We start from the raw sequence: 27,866 nt of genomic DNA on the forward strand, positions 1-27,866 counted from the left end.
CTTTCTGGTGGAACCCAAACACCCTCATATATTTCTCTCGGGTAATAATGTATCTGAGACTTTAATGTTTATAAAACACATTTTTTTTTGTAAATTCAATATCCCTATTAGACATGGAGAGTCCCAAAAATCTTAGTGCATTTTAAAGTTTAAGATGAAGCTTTAAAATAAACTTAGACTTTTGAGACACCTTGTAATAAGCCCTGTTCCAGCCCTTAAGTTCTTTGAAATTTGAGAGACAGGCTAATAATTTAAACACACGTAACAAGATAGTTTAATTTATCTTTTACAGCAGTTCTCTGTCTGCCTCTTTCTGTCTGTCTGTCTGTCTGTCTCTCCCTCCCCCTCCTCTTCCCCGCATCCCTAAGCATGAACTGTAGGAAATGAAAGCAGTAATTCCTAAGAGGCGTATAATACAGCTTTTTTGCGAAATCCAGTCCAGGTTTTCTCCCACACTTTTATATAATGAAGAAACACTTAGGTCAAAGGGTATTCCTCCTCCCCCCAGCCTTTTTTTTTTTTTTTAAAGAGAGAACAGGAGATTTTTTCCTATGGGAGGGAAAGGAAACTGCCAATACCAAGCCTGGAAAGTGACTGCTTCCTTCGAGCCTCTAATTTTCAGTCTCGGGAAGTTTTCCGGGAGCTCCCAGAGATACCATTTAAAAGAGGACAATCTCTTAAAAACCAAACCAAACCGTGTGTGTGTGTGTGTGTGTGTGTGTGTGTGTGTGTGTGTGTGTGTTGAGAAAGAGGTGAATCTCGGTCACTTTAGGCAATATATTCTAGAAAATACTTCTGTAACTGTTCCCCTATGGGGGGCGGGGCGAAAGGGATCCTCTTAACATCTTCAACAATTATATCCCACCTTCCCTTTTTTTGCTTGTGTATTGTTAGAGCAGGCAAGAACTGAGAGATCATGAAGTCAATTTCTTCATTTTATAATTGAAGAGAGTTTCCAGAGAGTGGAAATGACTTGCCCAAAAAGGAGAGAGGGTGAAAAAATCAGTAGAAGCCAATCTCAGTCGGTTTTCCCTCCACTTTGCCACAGTGAAAATGGTAGAGGCCTTCAGATAGCGTCAGAAGGCTTTGTTTGAATCCATCCATGGCTACTTACTGGGATCTTGAACACATTACTGCATTCCCCAGGGTTTCAGTTCTTTAACTGTAAAATGAGATAGTTGGAGTAGATGATCTCGAAAATTTTCCTGCTTTCGAATCTCTGAATAAGACTCTGATCTTAGTCATTCTAACAAATCTGAACGGAAGAGTGATACAGACTCCAAGGGACGGTATAAAATGGGCAAGGGGATAACTGGTCCTGCGTTCATTGTTAGAATATTGTTTTGATTGAAGTATGTGAAGAAAGACCAGCTTCATTCCGTTGTGCAGTAGGAAGGGGGAGGTATATTTTATTAGAAAATAACAGCTTAGTATCATAAGGAAAAACAGCTTTGATCTTATAGATTCTCTAAAAAGCTCTCAGGTTTCTCGGAGTTTCACCAGATCAGACTCAGGTCTCCCTAAGGAGCAATGCTGACTCCTGGGGGCGATATATGTCAGGGAAGGGGATTGGACAAACAAGATGGGAGCGAGGACTGGAATGGAGCTGGCAGTGGGTGTGGGGACAGGAAGGCCAAGGAGGTCGGTCCTTAGAGCGGAATGACCTTGGGGGTGGCGGTGGGGGTGGGGAAGGGGAACAAGTGGGTGATAGCGTGCTTTCTCTTCTCTGGGAAATAATTAGAAAAAGCACTTGCCTGGAGGGCGGGGGGCTGAGCATGGTGGGCAGTCTGCGCAGTTTGGAGTAGATTTACTACTTTTCTGTACAGAGAAAGAAGCCTTTAACATCTCTATGAATAAACTGGAAGTTATTTAATGTGCGCATTTATCTGAGACTGCAAGGTAGTCATCCTGCTCCCAAACTGGCACCCTCAGAGTACAACAGTTAAAGTTCAATTAAGAGAAAGGAAGATTTATGGATCTAAGATGTGAATGTTTCTAAAACACTTTCTAACTTCGATAAATTCTCTTACCGAACAAAATACTAGACACTAGTTGAAGCCTGCTTCCCAGCACTTTTAGTTTTCTTTTGATCAAAATTGCTCTTAAGTTTGGGAAGTCTGTCTCGGTATAAAACAAGGCGTCTCTCTCCTCCCCTCTCTCCCTCTCTGCCCCCCTCCTGCTCCCCACTTCTGTTCTCCGCCCCTCCAGAGAAAGGAGGCGGGGGAACCTGGCCCCTCCTGCCGGCCGGCTGCCCGCTGGAGTCCAGTGCCCTTCCCTGACCCATCTGGCCCAGCCACCCGGAGGCAGCGTCCGCTAGCACTCACTGCCTCTGCTGGTCTGGGTCTAGGGGTCGCCATGGGCGCCGCGGCCTCCTCGGCTCTGGCCCGCCTCCGCCTTGCCCTCCCAGCCTCGGCGCAAGCCAGGGCCGCTTTGGTCGGGGCGGCCACGCTGGGACTGGCCGCCGCCGCGGCTCTGGGGGTCGCCGCCTGGAACACGAGGGGCCGGCGGCGGCGGCGGGGGCCGCGGCGACTGCAGCAGGTGGGCACCGTGGCAGAGATCTGGATCTACCCCATCAAGTCCTGCAAGGGAGTGAGTGTGAATGAGGCCGAATGCACGGAGATGGGCCTGAGCAGCGGTCACCTGAGGGACAGGTAGCCCTCCTCCTGGGAAGGGCGGGGGGCCCGAGGGGCTGTGGAGTCCAGCAGTAGAGAGAACCGGGTGCGGAGGGGAAGCCTTAACCGGAAAAGGAGGATGGCAAAGGCCATATAGCTCGGGGCACTGGGGACTGTGTTCCTGAAGCTGTCCGGTTCTAGGCTCCGGATTCCCGAAGCGGACCTATTAGCAGAAGAAACGTCAGTGCCCACCTAGGTACAGCTTCGGTCAGCCAGCTGCGCTTCCAGGGCGCATGATCACCGCGTAACACAACTTCAGAGTTCTTAAACTTTGGCCTAGTTTCCTTTCAGAAAGCAGGTATTGGCAAAAATGGCGTAGAATGATGTCGCGGTAGGACCCTGGGAATTAATTGATAGTCAAAGACTGATCAAAATTTTCGAAGCCTTCAGACCAAAGTGATCACCTGTCCCCCATGAAAATGACCTGTGGTTTTATTGCTGCTCTGAGCTCCCAGATGAGGTAGAGAACTCCTTATTAATGCAGATGAGACACTTGCTTTACAACTGGGAGTTCTAGAGTTGCCTAAGAACAAACACCAAGTGACTTGCTCCAGGTCTCACAGTTAGGGGTCAGGCATGAGATTTGAATCCGAATTTTCCTAGCTCTGAAACCATCTCTCCATTGACTACATGGCAATGCCTCTTATTGTTAAAATATTACTTGGGGGGCGGCTAGGTGGCGTAGTGGATAAAGCACCGGCGCTGGAGTCAGGAGTACCTGGGTTCAAATCCGGTCTTAGATTATTAATTAATTATTAATTAAAACAATTAATAATTAATTAAATCAATTAAAAATAATTAGTTAATAATTACCTAGCTGTATGGCCTTGGGCAAGCCGCTTAACCCCATTTGCCTTGCAAAAAATAAAATAAAAAAATAAAATATTTCTTTGTAATATGTAGCCTAAAGATGAAGTAATGTTTTATGCGTGTATGAGAGATCAGTATGCATCTTCCCAAACGGAGGAATAAAATCAATACAGTAGTAAAATTTAATGCAGGCTTTCTTTGGCACATAGTAGGTGTTTTTGATTGATGAAAGGAGGTCACAAAGTCAGTTAGTGACAGAGCTGGTATACTCTGAGACATAATTAATTCCATCTTCTTTCTACTCTACCAAGGTGCATAGATATATCCAGGATGATTTAGGGGGGGGTGCAGGGTATGAGCAAATTAATCTTTGAAGAATGCTTCCCTCTCTCTGACTGTCTACTGTTATTCAAAGTATACATTCACTTTCTTTGCTGGATGCTTCAAGATAGGTAGATATAGTACCCATCATTTGACTAAGTTGTGAAAGGTGGACCTCTCAAGCATATCCTTAATCCCCAGAGAAAGACTATTTGTTCCAGCTGGGTCACTTTCATTAAAACAGCCATCTAAATAAGATAAAACAAGGAAACAGGGAAAAGAACAACCAGCAGTATGGAAGGAACTTTTTTTTAAAAAAATAAATTTTTATTGATGTTTTCTGTTTCTTACCTCATCATGGTTGTCTTAGGTATCTCTCTTCCTCTTCCTCTGCCAGAGCCATCTCATTATAACAAATAGTATTTTTAGAGAGGGGAAAAAATAAACCTAACTGATGAATACATTGAAAAAGTCTAAAAATCATGTGTTTATATTTCTTAGTATGAAGATTAAAAAGTTTCAAAGATAGCTTCTGGATAACAATCTTTTTTTAAATAAGATTAGCAGATTTTTAATAAAAGAAAGGTCATTTAGCCATCTCTTTTTTAGACCTAATGGCAATGGGGTCACAGTTTATATACCTTTGAAGAGGAGGTTTTTCTGAGGAGTACCTACTCAATTCTCATTGGTTAGTCAATTGGGAGGTGGGCTATATTGGGATACCTGACTTAAGTCACTTAAATCTTGGACAGAGAGTCATCAATTTCCATATTACCTGTCTTGATAATAAGGAGAATCAACATTTTCCCGGGATCTGCCTGAGCCAACACAATGAGCTGAAATATACCCATTAATCTAAATTTAGAATTTCTTTTACAATCTGATTAGAAGTACCCTAGGTAAATCTTTCAGAGATTTCTCACACTGATTTCTGGATGAGAAGGTAGAAAAGGGGGAAAACTTGGTCCTGATATCATAATTATTAATTAGAGAAATATTTATTTCTCACATTCCATATGATTCTGAGAGACAAAGTCTCCTCAGTGAATTACTAACTGATATTACAAACATTTCATTAAGAGTTCTTAATTATGGGGTTTATAATGGTTAACAATGTGAGGGGGAAAAGGGAATGAAATTGATCCACAATTTGACAAAACCAAAGGTGCCAGTCCCCTTCTATAAGCATATTTTATAGATAAAAGGCACAAAGGGAAAAAAGTAAACAGTTTTAAAAAAAGGCAAAATTATTCATTTAAGACTCACAAGTCTCATCTTGTACATCTGCCTTATTTATTTATTTATTTTAGGTTTCTGCAAGGCAAAAGGGGTTAAGTGGCCACACAGCTAGGTAATTATTAAGTGTCTGAGATCAGATTTGAACCCAGGTACTCCTGACTCCAGGACCAGTGCCTTATTCTTGAGATACTATCTGATGCAGTTCTTTGGTCTGGTTGTGATCTAGGAGCAGTTTTCAGCTGCTTTCTTAGATTCAGGTCTTTTGTAGAGATCTTCTTTCTCTGTTAAAAATCTCCAACAAAGGGGCATCTAGGTGGGCACAGTGGATAGAGCACTGGCCCTGGAATCAGGATGACTTGAGTTCAAATCCTGAAAGTCACTAAAGTCTATTGCCTTGCAAAAAAAATGTCCAACAAAATTATGCTTAATATAGTTTTAAATTTACTTTGCCAATAGCTAACTCAACACTTCCAAAATAAAATTTGGAAACTTTTAGACCAGGGATTTTACAATTTTAGAATGAACAATTGTCATGTTGATATGTATAGGAAACTCAGCTGCAAACAGAAAATTAGAACTTGGTCTTTATACCTGGCATTATTCATTCCCTCATTAGGAGAATGAAATTCCTTTAAGGAATTAATAAAAGAACACTTTTTTATTAGATGAATTCTCATTCAAAAATGAATTCAAAAATGAATGCCAAACTAATTTCAGTTATAACAAAAAGGTTCAGGGATAGTATATATGTAAATGTATATATGTATATATGTATACAAAATATATGTATATATGTATACAATGTATATATGTAAATACATTGAATAATAAATTTCATAAGTCTTTATCAAATAAATTATTTACAATAAAACATTTCCAACTTCTAGCCATGTTCAAATGAATAACCCCTAACAAAAACGGATGTCTCTTTAAGACATTTACAAGATGAAGCACAAGCCATTCTTCTTCTAAGGTAACTAATTGCACTGATATTCCTTTCCTTAACACAGAACTGAGTGTTATAATATTAGTTAAATAACAAAATCATAAACTGGTTTCAGAAATCTTTGCATCATTTGCTTAATTATCACCATTCTGGTATGAGAAATTAAAGGACCTCAAGTTACATAGGAATATATAACCAGTAACAGATGTCAAGGTTAAATACTTAGTTGTCTGGGATATAGAAAGGATGAAAATTCTAGACCAATAGGTCAAATCTTATACCTTCATCTTACTATCGTAACTCACATGTGCCCCATTATTAGCCTATACTACAAGACAAAATTTTTCATACTGATCATCTGACAAGATTATAAAAATTTGTTATAAAAGAATAGGGACATAAGGGAAAGTGTTCACTTATTTTTGTATCAATTCCAAGCAAAAGTTACATAAATGACCTATAAGCATTGAGCTTAAAGTCAGTCAGGTGGAATATTTTCTTTTCTTTTCTTTCAGGTTTTTGCAAAGTAAATGGGGTTAAGTGACTTGCCCAAGGCCACACAGCTAGGTAATTATTAAGGGTCTGAGGCCAGATTTGAACTCACATACTCCTGACTCCAGGGCTGGTTCTCTATCTACTGTGCCACCTAACCACCCCTGGAATAGTTTCTAATCAAGAAATGATATATTGGGGAAATTGACTTAGAGAATATTATCTCAGCCCAAGCCAAAAGTCATTCTCTCATCCTTTTTCCATGAGAAATTGCCTGGCAGTTCATGGATGTAAAATACCATAGGGTTCCTGGCACAATGTATCATTGGCTCAGTGATCATATCTGTGTTAGATTCAGAATAAAATCAGTTAACAGACCCATAAGATATTAGATAGGAGGTTCCAGCATCCAGAATTTCAGGTGGATTAGGCTTTCAAGCATCATATATATTCAAGATAAGTGTTGATTATAATTTTGCATCAGTAACAGAAATTCATCATAAAAAATCACAATTGATATAACTGTACTCATGCTAAGTAGATGTTGTTGCATTCCTAAATTCAATATTACACAACTGATTTTGTTATAAGATGCTTAACAGGAAACAACAAAAGACTTGGGATGGGAGGTGTAAATATAATAATCTCAAATTGTATACAGAACAACTCATATTAAATATTGTCTATAGTAAAACAGATTCAGTTATTAATGATGTTCAAATGGACAGAAGCATAGACTACTATTGCTCTCTGAACTCCTTTAAGAAATGCAAAAATCTTTATACATTGAATAATTTGCAAGCATTTCTACACATGTTCTAATCTCATTAAATAACAAGTATAAGTAAAATTAGATTTCCAGTTAGGATGATACTAGATAGCTTATAAGTTATTACTCTTCACTAACATAACTGATTATACTGAAATCCTACTCCTTAAAACGAAAACAAAAGAAATTCCTGATTTTAACCTCACAATTCAATACATTTACATCTTTGTTTCACAAACTTGTTTACCTTTGTCTAATTATACTCATATCATTCTGAAAGAATGACATCCTTCAAGAATTGAATCTTTTACATATGACAAATTCTAGCACTAACTTAACTATTGTTTAGCCCATGGAATGATCATAAATTTGGTTCAAAACAATATGATCTTTTCTTTTATGGTTTATTTCAGTAATTCAGATGCTTTAGTATTAATCTTAAAACTAAAAGATTCAGAATTGCAATGGCAAACTTCCACTTTGCATTTACCTTGATAATAGATATTGGTTATGAGAGTTATAAGCAGGAACATAGTTATAATAGCATCACAACTGATCCTCAAGACCTATACCAATATAAGTGTATAGCATGTGGAACCAGGTGGACAGATTTCTTATATGGGAATGTCCAACCTTTCCCAAGATAATTTTTCTACCTTATTCCCAAGGACTGATATTCACTAGCCTTAGAGCTCAGATATTGCTTGTATATTGAAGTGCTGACTGCTGATTTGTCTCTTAAATTGTCCATTAAAGAGCAGTCCAAAGACAAATATTCCTAAGAATGAAACTTAGAAATTCATAGTAGATTTAGACTTAATTATTATAAATATTATCAAATTATTGCAATAAATTAGCTTAAGAATTAAAATTAGTAGGTCTTCTAAAAATTGCATAAAAGATTTTTTTTACTTAAACATTACTTCCTAAAAATATTTCTGTCTTAATAACAGCTTAAAATTTATCCCGATGTTAGAAAGCATAATCACTAAACTTTCATGAAGTAAATTGGTTGGAGATCTCTAAAAAAGACATATCTTTCTCTTATTCAAACTTTAATCAAAAATAAAATTTTAAATGGAATTTATCAAAACTTAGGGTGGTATAATTTTTTTTAAGTAACATATAAATCTCAAACAATCCTAAACAAAATAAATTCCTCCTTATGATAAAATTCCTAGTTACACCACTATTTCATCAAAAGATATTGCAATGGGGAAAAGATTCAGTTTTTATAAGCCAAAAAGAACATAATCGATTAAAATAACCTTATCACAGTAACACAGTTTACCAGTTCCTTAAGAATTTGGTCAATATATTTTTCTTTCTTTTGACTTTATAATATCACTAAGAAATGCTGGAATCCCATGTGGATAGTGAATATGTAATAGTTCATTTAGACCCTCTAGAAAATCAGCATTGATGCAAACCTAAATTCATACACACACACACACACACACACACACACACACACATCACAGATGAATGAATCAAGCTTGAAAATAATATCCCTCATTTTGTTCAAGGATTTCCATTAACTCATTAGGAATTCCACAAAACAGGTTTGAAAAGAATTTATGACTAGATGGTTCTAAGAATCCTTGTAGGTTTACAAAGGAGATTTTACAAAATCTTTTGTTCAATTACCAATTTTCCTTTCAAAATACCTGTGTAAATTCTTGATTAAAACAATAACTCCAATAAGCTTAGTTAACAATCTCATAATTTTCATATGTAATAACCACATAATTTTAGGTGAAACTTTCTTTTAATATAGGCAAACTTGCAAATTTATAATTTCTTAAATTACAGTATTTCAGAATGTTAAACCTAACAGTCAGTAGGGCTGATAGAATAACCTAATCACTTCTTTCTTTTTTTGATAATACATCTAGATTTTGACCTCACAACATCTAGATTATGAGAAAAAATTGTTTTTCTAGCAACATAGCTGAAGAAATTATTTACCAAATTATATAACATAAGGAAATTTAGGAACATAACAATAACTTAGACAATATTATGTATTTAAATTTTGAAACAATCCCACTACTAATTCAGGTCAGTTACCTTACACAGAAAATCACTTATCTCTTAAACATTGGTATTGTATACTCACACTTAAAAGTCCATATAAAATTATCACTTTGAAGCAACTACATCAAGTTAGATTAAAAATAGTTAACATTCAAATAACTTTTGTCTTTATGCCAGGCACTTTACTATCTTGTAATAATCACAAATCCCTGGGAGGTGGGGTCTGTTATTATCTTGTTACAGAAGAGTAAACTGAGGCAAGTAGAACTTTCTTGGGGCCAGTCAATAAAATTCTTAATACCAAATATCTTTTTTGTGTTTGGTTGTAATTTACCATAATAATACTAAGGAGAGAACTCTCAGACCCTGTTCTTATTTCCCTCAGCATAGATTTTTTGGCTTAAATCAAATCAAATCTGGATTTATAATTGCTAATGGTAACATTTTAATTACTAAGGCCTAATATTCTTAGTACTTTAAAAGAAAAAAGAGTAATATCCATAAAAATAAAATATTTCCTCTTTTTTAAAAAAAGTTTATAGTGACATTTCTGAGTCTCTGAATAATCTTTTCCTCTGCTTCCTAAAAGAACTAGGATTCCCTGTCTCTGCCTTTGAGACTTAACAGATAAAGAGCATTCCAGTTCCTGATTCCCTTCCTCCTGAGAATTTCTTTTTTTTTTTTTTGATTTTTTTTTTTCAAGGCAATGGGGTTAAGTGGCTTGCCAAAGGCCACACAGCTAGGTAATTATTAAGTGTCTGAGATCAGATTTGAACCCAGGTACTCCTGACTCTAAGGCTGGTGCCCTATCCACTGTGCCACCTAGCTGCCCCTCCTCCTGGGAATTTTAAGCAGCATATACTAGGATATATATATATATATATATATATATATATATATATGTATATATAAATTATATATTAACACATTGAATATATAATTATCACTTATATATAATATATATTAAAACATATAATATATAATAATCACAATATAATTATATATTTAATGTGTTTATGTGTATATATGTATATATGTATATATATATATATATATATATATATATATATCTCAAGTTTTACAAACAGTTCAAATTCACATCTGTTATTATCAGGTAAGCTTAAAATGTGCTAAGTTAAAATAAACCAAGACTAAATTGTACTGCTGCTTTTGACCCACTCAAAGAGACAAAAGGAATTTGATTTAATACCAGCAAGGTGTGGCCAGTTTCCCCAGACAGAAACCTTCAGTAGTTTTTGGAGTTACTTAAAGATTTGAATTAAATAATAATTCAATAATTGAATAGTACAAGGAAAAAATTAAAAATCTATATCAATCACAAATAACAATATCTAAATATCTTTACCAAATCCAATATTTATGTAGTTCACACAGATTTATCCTGAAAGATGAATGGACATGATTAACCAGATATCTAACCTTATTGTTAGACTCTAGATGGTTACAGACTGATTATTAAAAATGTTTTGCTTTGTAACTTCTAGTTCTTAACTGAAGTCAAATAAATCACTGTAGTTGAACCACTTAAGCTTGAGGCTAGATCCTGAAATCTTAAAATACTGCCACCCCAACTCAGTTCTTGATCTGCTATTGATTATTTTTTTATGTCAGTTTTTAACACTTTAAATACATAATCCAAAAGAACTAATGAAGAATTCACATTTCTATCATACTTTTTTTAAAACAAACTTTATTTATACATTAATGTTGAGGGCTGAACTAGAGTTTAAGGGGAAAAAAATGAAAACAGTCTATGATACAGTCCTGTAGATGACAAGGGGAAGAAGACAGATTAGGCAGAAGGGAAAAAGTAACACCAACACACAAACATAAAGACATACACACGAGGTGAAGGAAAGATAGGCTATCCAGTCAGGCTCAAGGCTCTTGGCTAGCCACCTGCTTCATATAGGTTTCTAGCAGGTACTTTTTAAAGGCTGTGGGGTTTGTCCAAAGTTCAGCAGCATGTGTGTTCAAAGGGCTGTCAATGTTGGGTTCTCCCAGCAGGCTCTGGATAGATAATAGGATGGTCCTGACATCACACAGGGCTGACCACTTGTCCTTGGGGATGTCCAAACAGATATTGCCTTGAGTGTCCATATTAGGATAGTAACAAGGTGTGACAAATTGCATGGTGGGAGCATTAGATGGGTAGCCACTGGGGAATTCCAGGGAGAGTTTGTATCTTAGGTCTTCATATACCGTCCCAGCGGTCCCGTGGATGCTCCCAACCCATTTGAAGAGATTGTCAGACTCTGGAATGGCAGAAATGCCTTTGTCTCCAGACATCATCAGGGTCAACAGTTCCTGCGGCAGCCTCTTGCCCATGGACCCGTGGGCGCCGCCCGCCCCGGGCTCGGTCCCCTTACGGGAGTGGCGGCCGGGTCTCAGTTCTGAGAGGCCATGGGGGATCGTGGAGGGAGAGTCTAACATACTTTCTATACAGTAAGTTATCAAATTAATGTTAGGCATTATCTTTAAACACATTACAAATCACATAACTGGGGTAACTTGGCTTAAAAATCCCACAGTTAACAAGTTTCCTGATATAGTATAATAATAAATTTCATTAAAAATGAGACTAGAATAAATTCAATTACACCTGGATGTAGTTTCCAAATGCTATTATACAGAACTTCAATTTATAATTTTAATGATTTATTATTATATTTTACACAAGGGCTATTATGGGATTCATTATTACCAGTTAATCTGTTGCCAAAGAATTTTTAAATGGCAGTATATAAAAGATTTTAATTTTCACTCAGTAGCATGGTGCTTATGGAATTTCTCCTAAATTTATAGAATTGCCTATAATGATTTTCAAATTAAGTTACAAATTTTTCCTTAATTTTTCAACCACATCACAGATTGCAACTTATTCTAATTTTAATATTTCTTTCTATAGTTTTACCTTTCCAACTTGGGCCACAGTCAGAAAGGGAGAAGAGAGGGACTCTTCTCCTTGCCCCCCATTTTTTTTTTTTAGGATTTTTCAAGGCAAATGGGGTTAAAGTGGCTTGCCCAAGGCATCTGAGGTCAGATTTGAACTCTGGTACTCCTGACTCCAGGGCCGGTGCTCCACCTAGCTGCCCCGTTGCCCCTCATTTTTTAAAAAACTTTCTAAGTACTATTTACAGAGGAGTCAAACTTCCATGTGATTCTGGGGGATGGGAGTGGTGGTACTCCCCTCAGTTATTTCTCAGATTTTTCTAAACCTCCCTTCCCTTAAAACATTGAGGATAATATATATTTGAAAGTCCTCTCTTCAGCACAGGTTTTAGATCTATAAATCAAGTTTAAAATGTTCATCTGACCAAAATAACCAAGTTTCCATCTCTTATCTGGCCAAAATAGATTTGCATCTATTTCAGAACTACATTTCTCAGTTTAGGATTTTATCAGGTTTCCTATTAAGTATTGAGTATTCCTATTCAAATGCATTGAAAGCTATCACTCATCTGCCACCTCTGACTGACTTTTTGTATTCTTTTCTTCATGAATACACCAAGAAATCCCTTTTGTGGCTACTTAGTCAACTGTAGCTTTCTCTCTTCAGCTCTACAGGCTACAGCTCTGGTGCCCATGGTAAAAACTGGACCTTTGACTTTAAGGAAATGCTTATAGAGAAAAGGCTTTCCCTGGCCCTCTCCAAAATGAACTTCTGGGAGAACCTCATTCTACTTTTTTCCTTTAACAAACTAATCTTAGAAAACTTTACACAAATGAACACAGAGACAAAGAGATCAGAGCCTTAGTGACTCTGAAAATGAAAAGTTAAGATTAAAAATACTTTCTTTCCTTGCTCTAATATCTGACTGTTCATTTTACCTGTCCAACAAGAATCCTTTTGACACATCTGCCCGGAAACAGTAAGAATAGAATCTTTCAAGGTCCCTTTGGGCAGTCTTATACACCTCTATATAGTTACTTACAGAGTTTCTTTCACACAAACTGCTTAATTTTTATGTAATCTCAAAAGCTTGAATGAGAATTTAGAGCAGGAGTGGGGCACCTTTTTTCTGCCTAGGATAAGTTGGATATTTATAATCTCATTTGCTGACCATATAAAATTATCAACTTAAAAATTAATCTGCTATATTTGGTCAAATTTTTAATTAATTCGCCCTTGAAAGGTTTCAAGATTTATTGAATTTTGAGTCCTTCCTGTGTGGTTGCAGTGGAAGCTCAAGAACAAATGATTGGTCTTAAATGACAACCTGTTTAGATATTCTCTATTCCTGCTTTAGAGTTTCTCTCATAGAGTATTGATCCAGATTTCACTATTCAAAATTCGAATCCTGAAAGAAATTCAAAATATATTGCTAGTGCTTTGGGGGTTCACCAGCAATTGGCTTCATAAATGAATATCCATAGTACTGAATTTTCCTGATGACTCTTGACTGTGTGCACAGGCTTCCTCTTCCTCATCCCTTATAGCTTACTTAAGGGATCTTTTTCAAGTAGACACATCTACCTGATTATTTCCTCACTATGAAAGTGAAAATTAGGAAAAAAAACCCGTGGCATAGCAAACATTAAAAATAGACATATAGACACAAAAATGCTTACTCAAATAAATTTTACTTACTGGTAAAAGTCCTGTCAGAGTTCTTCTTGTGGGAAAACTCTCCATGTGGACCCAATTGAGGGGATACCCTTGTTAAGAATCTAGAATATATGACTTTGATCTCTTCATGGCTGCCATAACCATGAAAATTAAAAATATTCTAGAGACAAATTTTCTGGATAATTTAATCATGTTATTAATAAGGCTAGAAGGTTGTTACAAAAGGATAACCATTTTGGCTATCTCTTTAATGGTGGTGGGGTCACAGCTTATATACCCTTTGAACAGGAGATGTTTCTGAGGGGTGTCTACTCAAATGTTATTGGTTGATCAAATATGAGGTGGGCTATGCACCCATGTACATGACTTAGGTCATTCAAATCTTGTTCAAAGAGACCATAAATTTGCATATCACCTTGTCTTGATAATAAGGAGAATCAACATTTTCCCAGCACCTGTCTGAGCAAACACAATGGGTAGAAATATACCCTTTGGTCTAAATTTAAAATTTCTTTCATTTTTTTTATTAGATTTTGGTCTGTCTAAGTCTTTAAAAGAGAGTTCCCACACTGGTTGATTTCTGGATGAGGAAGTAGAAAACTTGGTACTAATATAATAATTATTAAATATGAAAAAAATTCATTTCTCAAAGAAGAAGAAGAAAAGAGAAGAAAAACAGTCATTTTAGCAAAACTAAGTAATACAAATTTGCAATGTTGTAATTGGTTCTAATTGGGTATGGTTTGTCTCTCTTAAGTGACAGTTGAAAAGATCTTGGATATTATAGACTAGAGGCAATGGGCACACCATACTCGGTGTCTCCATAGCCTGGCACAACACTTGTAACATGAGAAGTGCTTAATAAATGATAGTTGATTCATTGATTACAGTAGGTACTTATTGTTTGTTGAATTGAATTAGATAAGCATATATATGTTTGTGTGTATTTCTCTCTATATATATACACATATTTATATAAGCTCACATATTTGGAGAAAGATTTTCTTCTATTTGACTATATTTGTGTGCATGCATATGTGTGTGTGTGTGTGTGCATAAATCTACATTTCTCTCCTAGCACCTCACTATTTTCATCAAACAACAAGGTGAATCATGTATTTTCCACATTTCTCAGGCAATTATATTATTGTGATGCTATAGTCTGGTATGGAAAATTGTCTGGAAAAGGTCTGCCTCTTTCACATACATTCTCTCACATATTTTCATCAAGGATGTTCTCTGTATAATATTTTTATAAGGATCTCATAGATATCAGAATGGTAGCATATAAGCTGGTGGTTATTAATGTTTTCTTAATTGCTTTTTTGTATTTTTTTTTAATTTTAAGGCAGTGGGTTAAGTGACTTGCCCAAGGTTACACAGCTAGGTAATTATTAAGTGTCTGAGGCCCGATTTGAACTCAGGTACTCCTGACTCCAGGGCTGGTGCTCTATCCATTGAGCTACCTAGCTGCCCCATTTAATTGCTTTTTAAATAAATAATATTTTCTGCTTTTTTTCAAATATTTGAAATTCTTAAAAATTAGTTCCTCAATAATTGCCTCCAACAGTGATTACTCTTGTGTTTATTTAGTCAGGTTCAGATGCTTTTCCTAGCTTCATCTTATATGTCTTTTTCACTTCTTCATAAAGTGTATTGAGTGGTGAGGTACTCAAAGGAAAATTTATTAGAATGTAAAAAGAGTGGTTCTAGAATCAGAAGCATGAATGTGAATTCCACCTTTGAACTCTACTAGTGATGTGACTGTGCCAATAACTTAACTTCTCTGGGACCTTTTCCTTATCTATAAAATGAAGATAATGGTTTCTTTATTACCTAACTCACAAGACTTTTTTGAGGATTAAACACAATAGAAAAATGCCTTACAAACCTTAAAAGACTATATATAAACCACATCTACTTTTAGCATCTTCTTGTTGATGAGACCAGGTTGCTACAAAAATGCTGCCAAATCTGTTCTCTTTTTGGATCTATTTGTTGTCCTTTCAGTTTCATCTCTGAAGAATTTCTTATTACTATTTAAAAGAAATTTAAAATCCCCTTTGAACCATTTCAAGGGATTTTGAATTGAATGAATATTTTAAGTTTAGTACCCCCTGAATGAGAAATTATTTGCCCCAAATTACCTCAAGTTTCATAGAAAGTGTCTTTCTTATAGTATTTCAAAATTTGGTGAATATGTCTACATTCATCCTGTCTATATTATCTATCAAACATTTTCAGTTAATGGAAAAAAGAACTGAATTTTGATGTAGGAGATTTGGGTTTTAATTCTGGCTTCATTATTTACTTGTTGTAACCATGAAATCACTTAATCTAAATGAGCCTCAGATCATTGTAAATGGGAAAAATAATATTTGTGCTGCCTACCTCATAGGATGGTTGTGATGAATATGCTTTGTAAACCTTATAGCCTATATAAATATGAGATATTATTGTAAATTTTAATGTCTTTAAGTTTTATATTTTTTGATTGAGTTGTTATCTTTTTTAGTTTTTAAAACACTTAAATATGTTGTAACAGATTGTGACTACAGTATAATTTCTGATAACAAGGACCAAATTATCCACACCATTACTTCCAAATATGGAAGAATGACATTAGCAATGAATTTATGGAGCAACAGTACTTTAAAATGGGTGATAAGGGTTATTACTTGAGTAGAGGTTGATAAATATTATTACCTGTTTATTTCCTTAGGTTGTGGCTGAGGTAGCAACACCACATCTTTTACCTTTCATCTTTATCTTTAAATAGGATTAAGGCAACACACACACACACACACACACACACACACACACACACACACACACACAAACACATCTGTCTATCATCGAACAATTGATCTATTATCATTGCTATGTGAAGGTTGTTTGCTGATTTTCAACTGTAATAACAGGCAAACAACTTTTCAGCTAAAACAAGCTTTAATGGTATTGTGCCAATAGGGACAAAAAAAGCCTCTAAAGAGACCTCATACCTAAACCATTTAAGACATTTCAAAATATTAAAAATATTTCATTGTGGAAAGGAACTTTCACAGGCACTCTCAGAAAATCATTTCAAAAGGTATCATGCTTCTCTTTTCATCTCATATTTAGAAATATTCAGATGATAAAAAAGTATAAGAAAACATTCATTATGAAACTATTATATGCAGAGTACTGTGCTAAGAACTGGAGAGACAAAGAAAGTTAGATGGACACTTTCTTTGGGGGAAAGGAATAAGCAAGACTGTTCTTTTATTTTAACTTTGATTTTTGCAAGACAATGGGGTTAAACCACTTATCCAAAGTCACATAGCTACATGCTTATTAAGTGTCTGAAGCCAGATTTGAACTTAGGTCTTCTTGACTCCAGGGCTAGTGCTCCATCCACTATGCCACCTAGCTGTTGCTAAGACCCTTTTCCAAGAGCTTTTTGTAAATATTATCTCATTTGGTCCTCACGACAATCCTGTTAGGTGAGTATTGTTATTATCTTCAATGTATAATTGAGGAAAGTGAGGGTAGTCCAAAAGCTAGATTTGAGCTCAGGTATTTGAACTCTGAATCTAATACCTATCCACTGTGCTACCTAACTTAGCCTCTTGGTATCACATCATTTAAAGTATATATATATATATATATATATATATATATATATATATATATATATAATGAATATAATGCTAAGTTATAAGATGAATGTTTTATTGAGTTATAAAACAAGGGGCTACATGAGGTCTGAGGAGAAAAGTTATTTTTGATGGGGAAATCAGAAAAGGCTTCACAAAAGAAGTGACTTTTAGGTTGGGTATTAAAGATGAGAGGGAAAAAAGGACACTCCACTAAAAAGTTGAAAGAACAATGATCTTGTAGGTGAGATCTGGGGCTTGGTTTTTTTTTTTAAATGAGGTCAAACTGTTTCCTTTTTATTAAAGTCCAAATAAATGTTATACATACTGGAACTTATATAGCATCAGTATCTTCAGGTGAAATAGCATCAGTATCTCCAGGTAAAAGTATATAACCAAGTTGGATTACCAATCAGTCCTTAGAAAACCCATTCCCAAGAATTCATGATTTGTTTAGATCCAAATTCCTTTGGAGTAGAGATCCTTATTTCATCTAAAGTTAACCTAATTTCTTGGATAATATATAAATAGATTTCCTTAAGTGCTCTACTTTGTCCTTTATAACTTTTGGAAAGTGAACACTGCCAGCAAAATCATCTAACTGTCCTCATATCCTCAAAGCATTTTAAGTTCTGAAACTAGATCATAGCCAATTAGTGTGTTGATTCCTTTTTGTAGTTCCCAGCCATCAATATCTGGTGTGTTGTTCTTATTTCATAAAGTTATTTGGAGGAGCAAATGAGATAGAACACGTAAAGTGCTATATAAAAGTCAGTTCTTACTATTGACATCCTGAACAAATGAATAAGAAGAGCAATGTGGTACAATGGATAGAGCATTGGACATGGAGTCAGAAAGACTTGAGTTCAAATCTATCGTTAAACACTTAATAGCTGTTTAATCCTGGGCAAATCACTTATAACCTGTATCTGCCTTAATTTTCTCAATTGTAGAATGGTATCATAATAGAACCTACATATTAGGATTGTGATGAGGATAAAGTGACTGCATATTTCTTAAATGTTCTGCAAGTCTTAAAGTACTCTAAATGCTAGTTATCACTATCATCACCATAATAGTTGTTAAAAGACAGTGTATATTTGTGGGGAAGATAGCTTTCTTGTTTCACTCAAGATAGTGTGGAGAGCAATAACTGATGATAATATTGGAAAGATAGAGTTAAAGAATGTTATGGAACATCTCAGGTCTCATAATTCTCTGAGTTGGAAAACTTTCCAATTAGGTAGAGGAGTTTGAACTTTATTTGATAGAAAATATGGAGCCACTGAAGATTTTGAATAGAAGAATTACATGGTCATTTTTGTGTGTAAGAAATATTATTTGGTTTTAGAGTTAGAAAGGACGGGGATTGAAAGAACTTTAAGGCAACTATTTCTCTAGTCCAGGCATATAGAAATAAGGATCTAGTAATAATAAATAACAGAGAAGAAGGGACAGACTCTAGAACTGTACAAATGTATTCAATAAGACTTGATAGCTACCTAGTAATGAGAGGAAAGGAACAAAGAAGAATGAAAGACAATTCTAAGGCTATAAATATGGAAGATGGGGTTTATGGTGTTATTTATTTATTTGTTTGTTTTCTTTCTCTTTTCCTTCTTTCCTTCCTTCCTTCCTTTCTCTCATTTTCTAATTATATTTAGAGATAATTTTTCAACATTCATTTTTTTTTGCCAAGTTTTCTCCCTCCCATTCTTTCCTTCCCACTCTAGGATAGCAAGCTGATATAGGTCAAACATGTAAATCATGTTACCCATATTTCCATATTGGTCATGCTGTGAAAGAAGAATCAGAACAAAAAGGAAAAAGTCACAAGAAGGTAAAAAACAACAAAGCATTGAGATTTCATAGTTTTTTCACTGGATGTGGATGGCATTTTCCATTGCAGCTCTTTTAGAATTGTCTTTGATCACTGTACTGAGAAGAGCTAAGACCATCTTAGTTGATCATTGCACAGAGTTGCTGTTAAGATGTATAATGTTTTCCTGGTCTGCTCATTTTGCTCAGCATCAGTTCATGTAAGTCTTCTCAGACTTTCCCAAAATCTGCCTCCTCATCATCTCTTATAGAGCAATAATATTCTATTATATTCATATTCTACAGCTTATTCAGCCGTTCCCCAATTGATGACATCCCCCTCAATTTCCAATTCTTTGTCACCACAAAAAGTATTGCTATGAAGATCTTATACATGTGGGTGCTTTTATCTTTTTTGTGATCTCTTTGGGATACAGACCTAGCAGTGGTTTTGCTGGATCAAAGGGTTCCAAATTGCTCTCCATAATAGTATCAGCTCACAATTCCATCAACAGTACATTAGTGTTCTAGTTTTCCCATATCCCCTCCAACATTTATCGTTTTCCTTTTCTGTTACATTAGCCAGTCGGATAGGAAAGAGGTGGCACTTCAGAATTGTTTTAATTTTACATATAATGAAGTCAGAAGAAGGAGCATGTTGAGGGAAAGAAATGAGCTTAGTTTCAGAAATATTGAGTTTGAGGTGATCAGGGAATAAAGTGGAGAAAATGTCTGGTAATCAGTCAATAAATATTTATTAATTGCCTGCTGCATTTCAGTCATTGTCCTGAGCATTGGGATTTAAAACACTAAACAATTCTTACCCCTGAGGAGCTCACAATCTATTTGGGGAGTTGGAGAAGATGATGTACAAACAAGCTCTGTACAAGATAGATAGAAGGATAATCAGCAGAGGAAAGGCACTAGAATTAATTGGTTAAGGCTTCCTATAGAGATGGAATTTTACCTTGAACTTGAGGGAAGTCAAGGAAGCCAGGAGGTAGAGATAACAAAGGAGACAATTCCAGGAATAGGAATAGCCAGTGAAAATGCCTAGAATTAGGACAAAGAATATCTTGTTTGAGTAACAGCAAGGATGTCATTGTCATTGGATCAAAGATTATGTGGGGTGGTGTAAGGTATAGGAAGGCTGGAATTGTGTTTGTGTGTGTATGTATGTGTGTGTGTGTTTGTAAGGGGTCCCTAGGTTATGAAAGATTTTGAACATCAAGCAAGATTTTATCTTGGAGACGATGGAAAGCCAATGGAGTCTATTGAACGGGGAATAGAATGACATGGTTGAAGCTGTGCTTTGTGAAAATCACTTTGAAGGCGGAATGGAAGATATATATAGGAGTGGAGAGAAACTTGCATATGCAGTGCAACCAACTGCTATTGCATTAGTCCAGGTGTGAGGAGATGAGAGTCTGTACTTTGGTAATTGCCACCAAAGGAAACAGATGAGTCTGGAGCTTAGAAGAGAGAGATCAAGACTATAGAAAATGTAGAAATCATCTGCAAGAAATGGTAAATGAAACTCTGAACATGAAATAGATCACCAAGGGAAAGAGTGGTGAGAGAGAAAGAGAAAGAGAACAAAGACAAAAACTTGGCAAGCACCTACTTTCAAGAAGATGAGGACTTTCACTTGATGGTTGCCTTTGTTTTTATTTTTTTTTGTATTTTTTTCCAATTTCATGTAAAGTTGATCATTAATTTTTTTGTAAGATTTTGAGTTCTACATTTTTCCTCCCTTCCTTCCTTCCTCTCCTCCCCTCCCCAAGTAATCTACTAAGAATAGGTTATACAAGTATAATTATGTTAAATGTATTTCTGTATTAGTCATGTTGTGAAAGAAGAATCAGAACAAAAGGAAGAAAACCACGAGAAAGGGAAAAAATTTTATTTTATTTTATTTTTTTTCTCAGATAAATAATTTAATATTTGGTTCAGATGGTGGGAAAAATTTTTTTTAAAGGGAAAATAGAATGCTTTGGTGTGTCACAATTCAGATTCCATAGTTCTGTCTGTGGATGTGGATGGTATTTTTTCCTGTTCATTATTTTGTAAAACACACACACACACACACACACACACACACACACACACACACACACACAGAATCCCCCATTAACCTGCCTTTGTATGCTTTGTTCTGTCCAGAGCATGAGTTTGGGAGTTTTAGTACAACTCTCTTATCAATCTTGTGCTGGTAAAACTTTGCTTATTAAACAGGATTGTTAATGAAGGATTTCAGGATACTGAATAAGTATATGAATGATTCATGTTGAGGACACATTTTGAATCACAGATTTAAGAGATCTTAGAGGCTATCTAGTTCAAGGTCATGCAAGTAGTAAGGGAGAGGGTCCAACATTTGAATCCATGTACCATTGACTCCAGATATAGTGTGCTTCTCACTTCTTCATAATTTCACCCCAGAGGCTGTATTTAAGACTCTTGATTACAGAAGCCTTGGATCATTCATTTTATGTGGCAGTAATACTGGGTAATCTGGAATGATCCCATCTCATTCCAGGCCAAAGGATTCTAGAAGAACCTTTCTCTTTCCCCTCTCTTTTTTTTTAATTTAGTTAAGGCATTGGGGTTAAGTGACTTGCCAAGGTCACACAGTTAGGCAATTAAGTGTCTGAGGCTGCATTTGAACTCAGGTCCTTCTGACTCCAGGCCACTACCCTATCCGCTGCTGCCCCCCAACTCTTCTTTAGAACTAGGAGTTTGGAGTGGGGGGGTAGGGTTTCTAATGAATGATGTTCTGCCAAGCTCATTAAATAAACTATCTTACAGAGAGAGGGAGAGAACTGACCTGGTTGGACCTGGGTTCAGGTACCCAAATGATACAGACCATAGGATCCTGGGAAAATCATTTCCCAATGCTGTAGGAAACACTTTAATGCTATATTACAGAAAAGCTACTGACCCATTGTGAGAGGAAATTTTTTATATGAGTTTTTGAATACTTCTGAAATAACAGATCCTGACCCATAAGTTGTTTTTTTCCTCTCTTGACAAAAAATTGATGAATTTCCTAGACTATGGGAACATATCTCTCATAACTAATAATAATAGCTAGCAATTTCATAGCTTCCTAGGTAGCACCTTAAGATTTGTGAAGCACTTTATATATCTTTTCTCATTTGATACTCACACAACCTTGTGAGCTAAGAGCTATATTTTCATTCCTCTTTCAGAGATGAGGAAACTGAGGCTAAGGGGAAATGACTTGTTAAATGACTTGTTCAGAGACATAAAACTAGGAAGGAGTTGAGGCAGGATTTGAACTCAGATCTATTTCTGCCTCAAACTCCAATGCTTGGTCCACCTCTCTATAACATAGGATCATAGATTTAGGGCAGGAAAAGACCTTGGAGCTCATCATTTTACAGATGAGAGATTAAATGACTTTCTCAAGATCACATAACTATGTCAAAGGTGGGATTTAAATTCAAATTTTCTTGGCTCCACATCCAGATCAAAGAGGTTACAAGGGAATTGTCAATCTCTAGAAACCATTGTTGGACCTCATAGCATTTTGTCGCTGCTGCCACTTCCAGTAGTTGTAGATGGAAAGAGAAGGGGATCAGAGAACCAATCTTAATGGGATGAAAACTTTTATCTGTCTCGGTAGGTTTTGGCTGGTGATTAAGGAAGATGGTCACATGGTTACTGCAAGGCAGGAGCCTCGCCTGGTGCTGGTCTCCATAACGTGGGCCAATGACCAGATGACCCTCAGTGCTCCGGATATGAATGAACTGGTTGTACCTAAAAAATTACCCTCTACCAATCCTATTCGGAATTGCAGGTACTCTGCCTCTGTGAGGTGGGGGTGTGCGAGGGAGGAGGAAGGTTCCACTCTTTACTTACTGGGATATAAGAACTGGATTTCCTTTTTTTTATGATTTCTCAAAGCTTTATTTCAGTGCTAGGATTCATCCGCCCCCCCCCCAAAAAAAAGCCATATTATTTAATACTAATAAAGGATTTAAATAATACAAGTTTATCTACAACTGGAAAAAGGGGGGGGGGATAAAGAATAAGTGGAGAAATATAACTTTTAGGGCAAGAGTCTGAATTGTAGACTTTGGCACATGTTCCAGGAGAATTGTCCCTACCTAGTGCTTTCCATTAGGAGGCAGCATAATAATTGTAAAGAATGCTGACTCTGGAGTCTGTTCTAAGAAATATCAAAAAACAGAAGCAGGTTAGTATAAGGGGCTTTTGGATACATTCCTTCTAGGATAAGAAACTTATAGCTGCAAGCTATTTTTTTCTTCTTGCCCTGGTTAAGACTGAGTTCATCCTATCTCTGAACCTGGTACAAGAATGAGCAATGGAATTCCGCCCCCCCCCCCCCCCATACCCTGGTGAGTTGAAGAATAAAAAAGTTATCAAATGTAATTTCAAGATTTTTGTTCTGGGGAATTTTGTCTGGGCAACAGAGAAGATAATTCTCTGACCAGGGAGGCTCATGATCCCAAATCACTGTATAAAATAACCCTGAAGTTCCTGGGCTCAACCACAAATTGCAAAGGACATAGGCTACACAGGCTACACTGGAAGGGGCTGGGTAAGCCTCTGACAGGTTTGGTCAGACTGTTCATAGTAGAAGGGAAACTAGACTGTCTTTTTAAATGGAAATCATGGTGGCAATCATTCTGAGCACTGACTCCCTGTACTTTCTGTTTTCTCTTGTAAACCTCCCTCAGGATATTTGGTGTTGACATTCAGGGTAGAGACTGTGGAGATGAAGTAGCTCAGTGGATTACCAGCTTCTTAAAAACAGAAACATTTCGACTGGTTCAGTTTGAGACCCACATGATGGGAAGAAAGTCAAAAGAAATTTTTGAACCCTTTATTCAGAATTACCAGGTGAGGTGAGACCTTGTGGTTTTTTCCTATTCTTTCCCTCTTCTAACAGCTTTTGGGAGGGGAAATGATAGAGAAAGGAGTCAATTTTTCTTTTCTTCTGGGTCTATTCCTTGACTTAATTAGGCCTAAGAAAGAAAACAACTGCATCCAGGCAAAGAAGAGCTAGAGCACTTTGGGCACAAAATTATTTAGTGATGAAGGGACTGAAATTTATTTCTATACTACATTTTATTTTCTTGCTTACTTTTTCTCATGCTTTCCCACCTCTTCTATGCCCCTAACCATATCCACAGAAATATTGATTCTGTCCTATAGCTCAGACAGAACTCCAAGATGGTATTTCCTCTAGCATTTTGAAATTTGAGCAGAGATGGTCATTGCCCCTTTACAGATACATGCTATATAAGCATCAAATTGTGTAGACTGGACATACACAAAAGTAGTTCAGTTGAGATTAAAAAAAAACTTTCAGCAAAGTTAAGCTGACAAAATAGTGACTACATTTTCCTCTTTGATCATCCACTTCTCTGCAATGAACTGTTTCTTCTCACTAGTTCTTTGCTAATGAAGCCCCTCAGAATGTCCCACCCCAAACCCTGGGTGAAACTGAAATAAAGGATTACCCCAAGGCTCCCCCAATGTCATTGTAATATATTTCTATAACAGGTGGCTTATCCTGACTGCAGTCCCATCATGATGCTCTCAGAAGCTTCCCTGATTGATCTTAATACCAGACTTGAGAAGAAAATAAAAATGGAACAATTTAGACCAAATATTGTGGTGACTGGTTGCAGTGCTTTTGAAGAGGTAAGCTGTTACCTTCATTTATTACATCTCTCCTGGAGTTGTCTCATATTTTGAAGTTAAATATTAAACAGGTAAAAATATTAAGTATCATCCTTTATCTTAAGCAGTATAAAAAACCTAAAAAGAAAGGCTCTCAAGTTGAGTTAATAATCTTGATTTAGGTGCCTGGAAGAGTTACTTATAAAGGGAGAGACATTTTTAATCATACAACTATCCCCCTTCACACACAGACACAGACAGACACAATCATACAAACGTATACATTTCTCTTTTTGCTTAAATTGTCTTGTAATTTCTTCTTTAGTTGTGTAGCACTCAAGGTCCCTTTCATATGAAGACCACATCTTCTCCCCCCCGCCCCTGAGCCTGGATTCTCCAGTTTTAAAGTAATTCAAAACCAGAGCCTGCAAACCCCTTCTGATGTGTTGTTATTGTTTTTTTTACTAGGTCAATCAGATAGAATATAAAGCAAAATACGTTTAATTAGATAATCTAGCAAAATAAATAGCAAGAAACATTTTACATCCTCCTCCAACCACATAGGGGTAAATTCTTGTTACCAGCCCACCAGTGAGAGAGGGGGCACATTCAAGGAGCATGTGATAAGGAACATGTACAGAGGGTCATACAGGTAAAGAGTCCATGTGACCAGGAATATGTGTGTCCAGTGGCAATGTTGACCTTGACCCTGAATGACTATCTAGATGCCCTCTGATGATGTCATCACTTTGCTCTCTGTTAGGCATCTAGTTGCTCTCCTGACTGGATGTCTTTCTGATGAGCTCCCCACTACTGCTCTTCACTGGGTTTATTTGGCTCCTTTGATGAGCTATGGTGGCAGGTATGAGAATCTAAGCTCTGAAGAGCTCATATTCCAGCCAGCTATAAAAAGACCTTAGGAATTAAAGTCTGTCCATTTGAATTGACTTATCTGTTGTATTTATAAGTTCAGATTATCTCAGTTAATTGTTTTCTGAGTTATGGTCAGAAAATTCCAACCTCTGCTCCTAGTAAATCATTCCTAGCTGTGCTGGGAAGGGAAGAGAAAAAAAGTAGGTGACCTTTATCCAATTCCTTTCTTCTCTTCCTCCCAGGAACAAAACCTCTGCCATACAGTTTTTTCATGAATATTTATTTTGTTTCCCCAGGTATGGTGTAGTAGATAGAGATTCAGCCTTGAAGCCAGGAAGATATCAATTCAAGTCTTTCCTCTGAAATTTCCTAGCTTGGGCAAGTCATTTAACTTTAACTTCTTAGCAACTCTCTAAATCTGTAAGTTGCAGAGAAGATATTGTGTTGCTTTGTGGAAGGAGTTTCTTTACCTGGAAATTCCCTGTATCAATGAAGTTACAGGTCCAGTCCCTAACCCTGACCAAACTCCTAGGGAGCAGGGGCTATGCTTTTTTTTTCCTCGTATATTCTCCCACCTTACACAATTGAAAAACTCTTAATAATGTCATTTGAATGCTCACTGTGCATTGATCCATTCAATAGTCATTTATCCCTGGGCTACACACTGGGAAGTTTTAAAGTTTAGATAAGACACAATCCCTGACTTCACATAGCTTTTCCATTTGGTGATGGACTATACTACAAACATCCTTAAATCAATTCTTTGAATTAAATTGAGTTGGTTGAAAGTTTGTAAACCTGAAATCTAGTCTAGGTTTTGTCACTAAATCATTGCATGATATTGAATCAGTCATTTTGTTGTTTGGATTTCAGTTTTCTCATTAGTAAAATGAGGTGCCTGGATCACTTGATCTCTAAGCTCCCTTCCAGTTTTATTCTTGTTGGAGTGACTAAAGACCAATTTCCATAGGAACCCTCCATTCATCAGCCCATTGTGTTCTGAAAAGTTCTCTCTTTAGAAATGAAATATTCCTGGGTTCATCTCAGCAAAGAGGCAGATTGTTCTGACTTCCTTTTAGATTTATCATCTTACTTAAAAGTATATTTAGGTAAGTGATTCTTAAACTTTATTGTGTCATGGATTCCCTTTGGCACTCTGATGAAGCCAATGGGTCTTTTCTCAGAATTATCTTTTTTTTGATGCGTAAGACATAGGATTAAGAAGGAAATCTATTCTACTGAAATAAAGTTGAGTTTTTTTTCCTCATCTAAAATGAAGGATCCAACTCTAATCAAAGATCCCAGGTTAAGAATTGATGGTCTTTATGGTCCTTTTGGTCCAAGTCAGGCAACAGGGGCTGGGCAGGCAGCCAAACACTCCTAAGTTCTCTTACACTGATTCTCTACCTCCAACTCTACCACCTCTTCCTCTATTACCATGACAAAATAGGCCATCTCCTTCACAAAGAAATTCCTGACTGATAGCATTTCATTGCTATCTCTAAGACTTTGTTGACCCCCACTGAGATAGTCAGACTACTATAGCTGATAAAGCAAGAAAGTAATCAAATTGCTACAAATAAGCAGTATTAAGGCATACTAGGTTATATAGTCTGAATTCTAAAGAAATGGGGTGGGGGAAGGGGAGGATGGTTTGTGGAGGAAATCTGGAAAGCCTGGAAATTCTGACCTGCTTTGCCATCTTCCCAGAATGCATCTCCTCTGGACGGGTAACAACAATCATCAGATTTTTTTCTCATCCAAGTCCTCAACTTTGCTTTTAAGGATCAATAATAAGCAAGTATTTTGGGGGAGTATGTGCCCACAGTTTTGGAAGAATTTTGTTGGTAATCTGATCTCTCTAGTGATATGTAGATGGAACCACTTTTCTCTGCTTTGTCTACTTCTTGGATTTTGCAGGAACCCACTTGAAAGCAGTTCTGACCTAATTTAATTTTTTTTTTTGGTAAGGCAATGGGGTTAA

At 36.4% G+C, this 27,866-nt stretch overlaps 1 protein-coding gene and 1 pseudogene across 1 annotated transcript in view; one reads left to right on the plus strand and one right to left on the minus strand.

The window, feature by feature from the left end:
- The first annotated feature begins 2,315 nt into the window (after positions 1–2,315).
- Positions 2,316–27,866, plus strand: part of MTARC2 (mitochondrial amidoxime reducing component 2) — a 41,062-nt gene continuing 15,511 nt past the window's right edge. The window contains exons 1-4 of the mRNA XM_074222714.1: positions 2,316–2,651; positions 22,983–23,156; positions 24,061–24,223; positions 24,890–25,030. Of these exons, the coding sequence (XP_074078815.1) occupies positions 2,356–2,651; positions 22,983–23,156; positions 24,061–24,223; positions 24,890–25,030 (774 nt within the window). The 5' untranslated portion in view covers positions 2,316–2,355. The remainder of the gene's footprint in view (positions 2,652–22,982; positions 23,157–24,060; positions 24,224–24,889; positions 25,031–27,866) is intronic.
- Positions 11,186–11,712, minus strand: LOC141513162 (ubiquitin-conjugating enzyme E2 C-like; annotated as a pseudogene).

Source organism: Macrotis lagotis, chromosome 2 (assembly GCF_037893015.1).
Source record: "Macrotis lagotis isolate mMagLag1 chromosome 2, bilby.v1.9.chrom.fasta, whole genome shotgun sequence".
Lineage (NCBI taxonomy): Eukaryota > Metazoa > Chordata > Mammalia > Peramelemorphia > Peramelidae > Macrotis > Macrotis lagotis.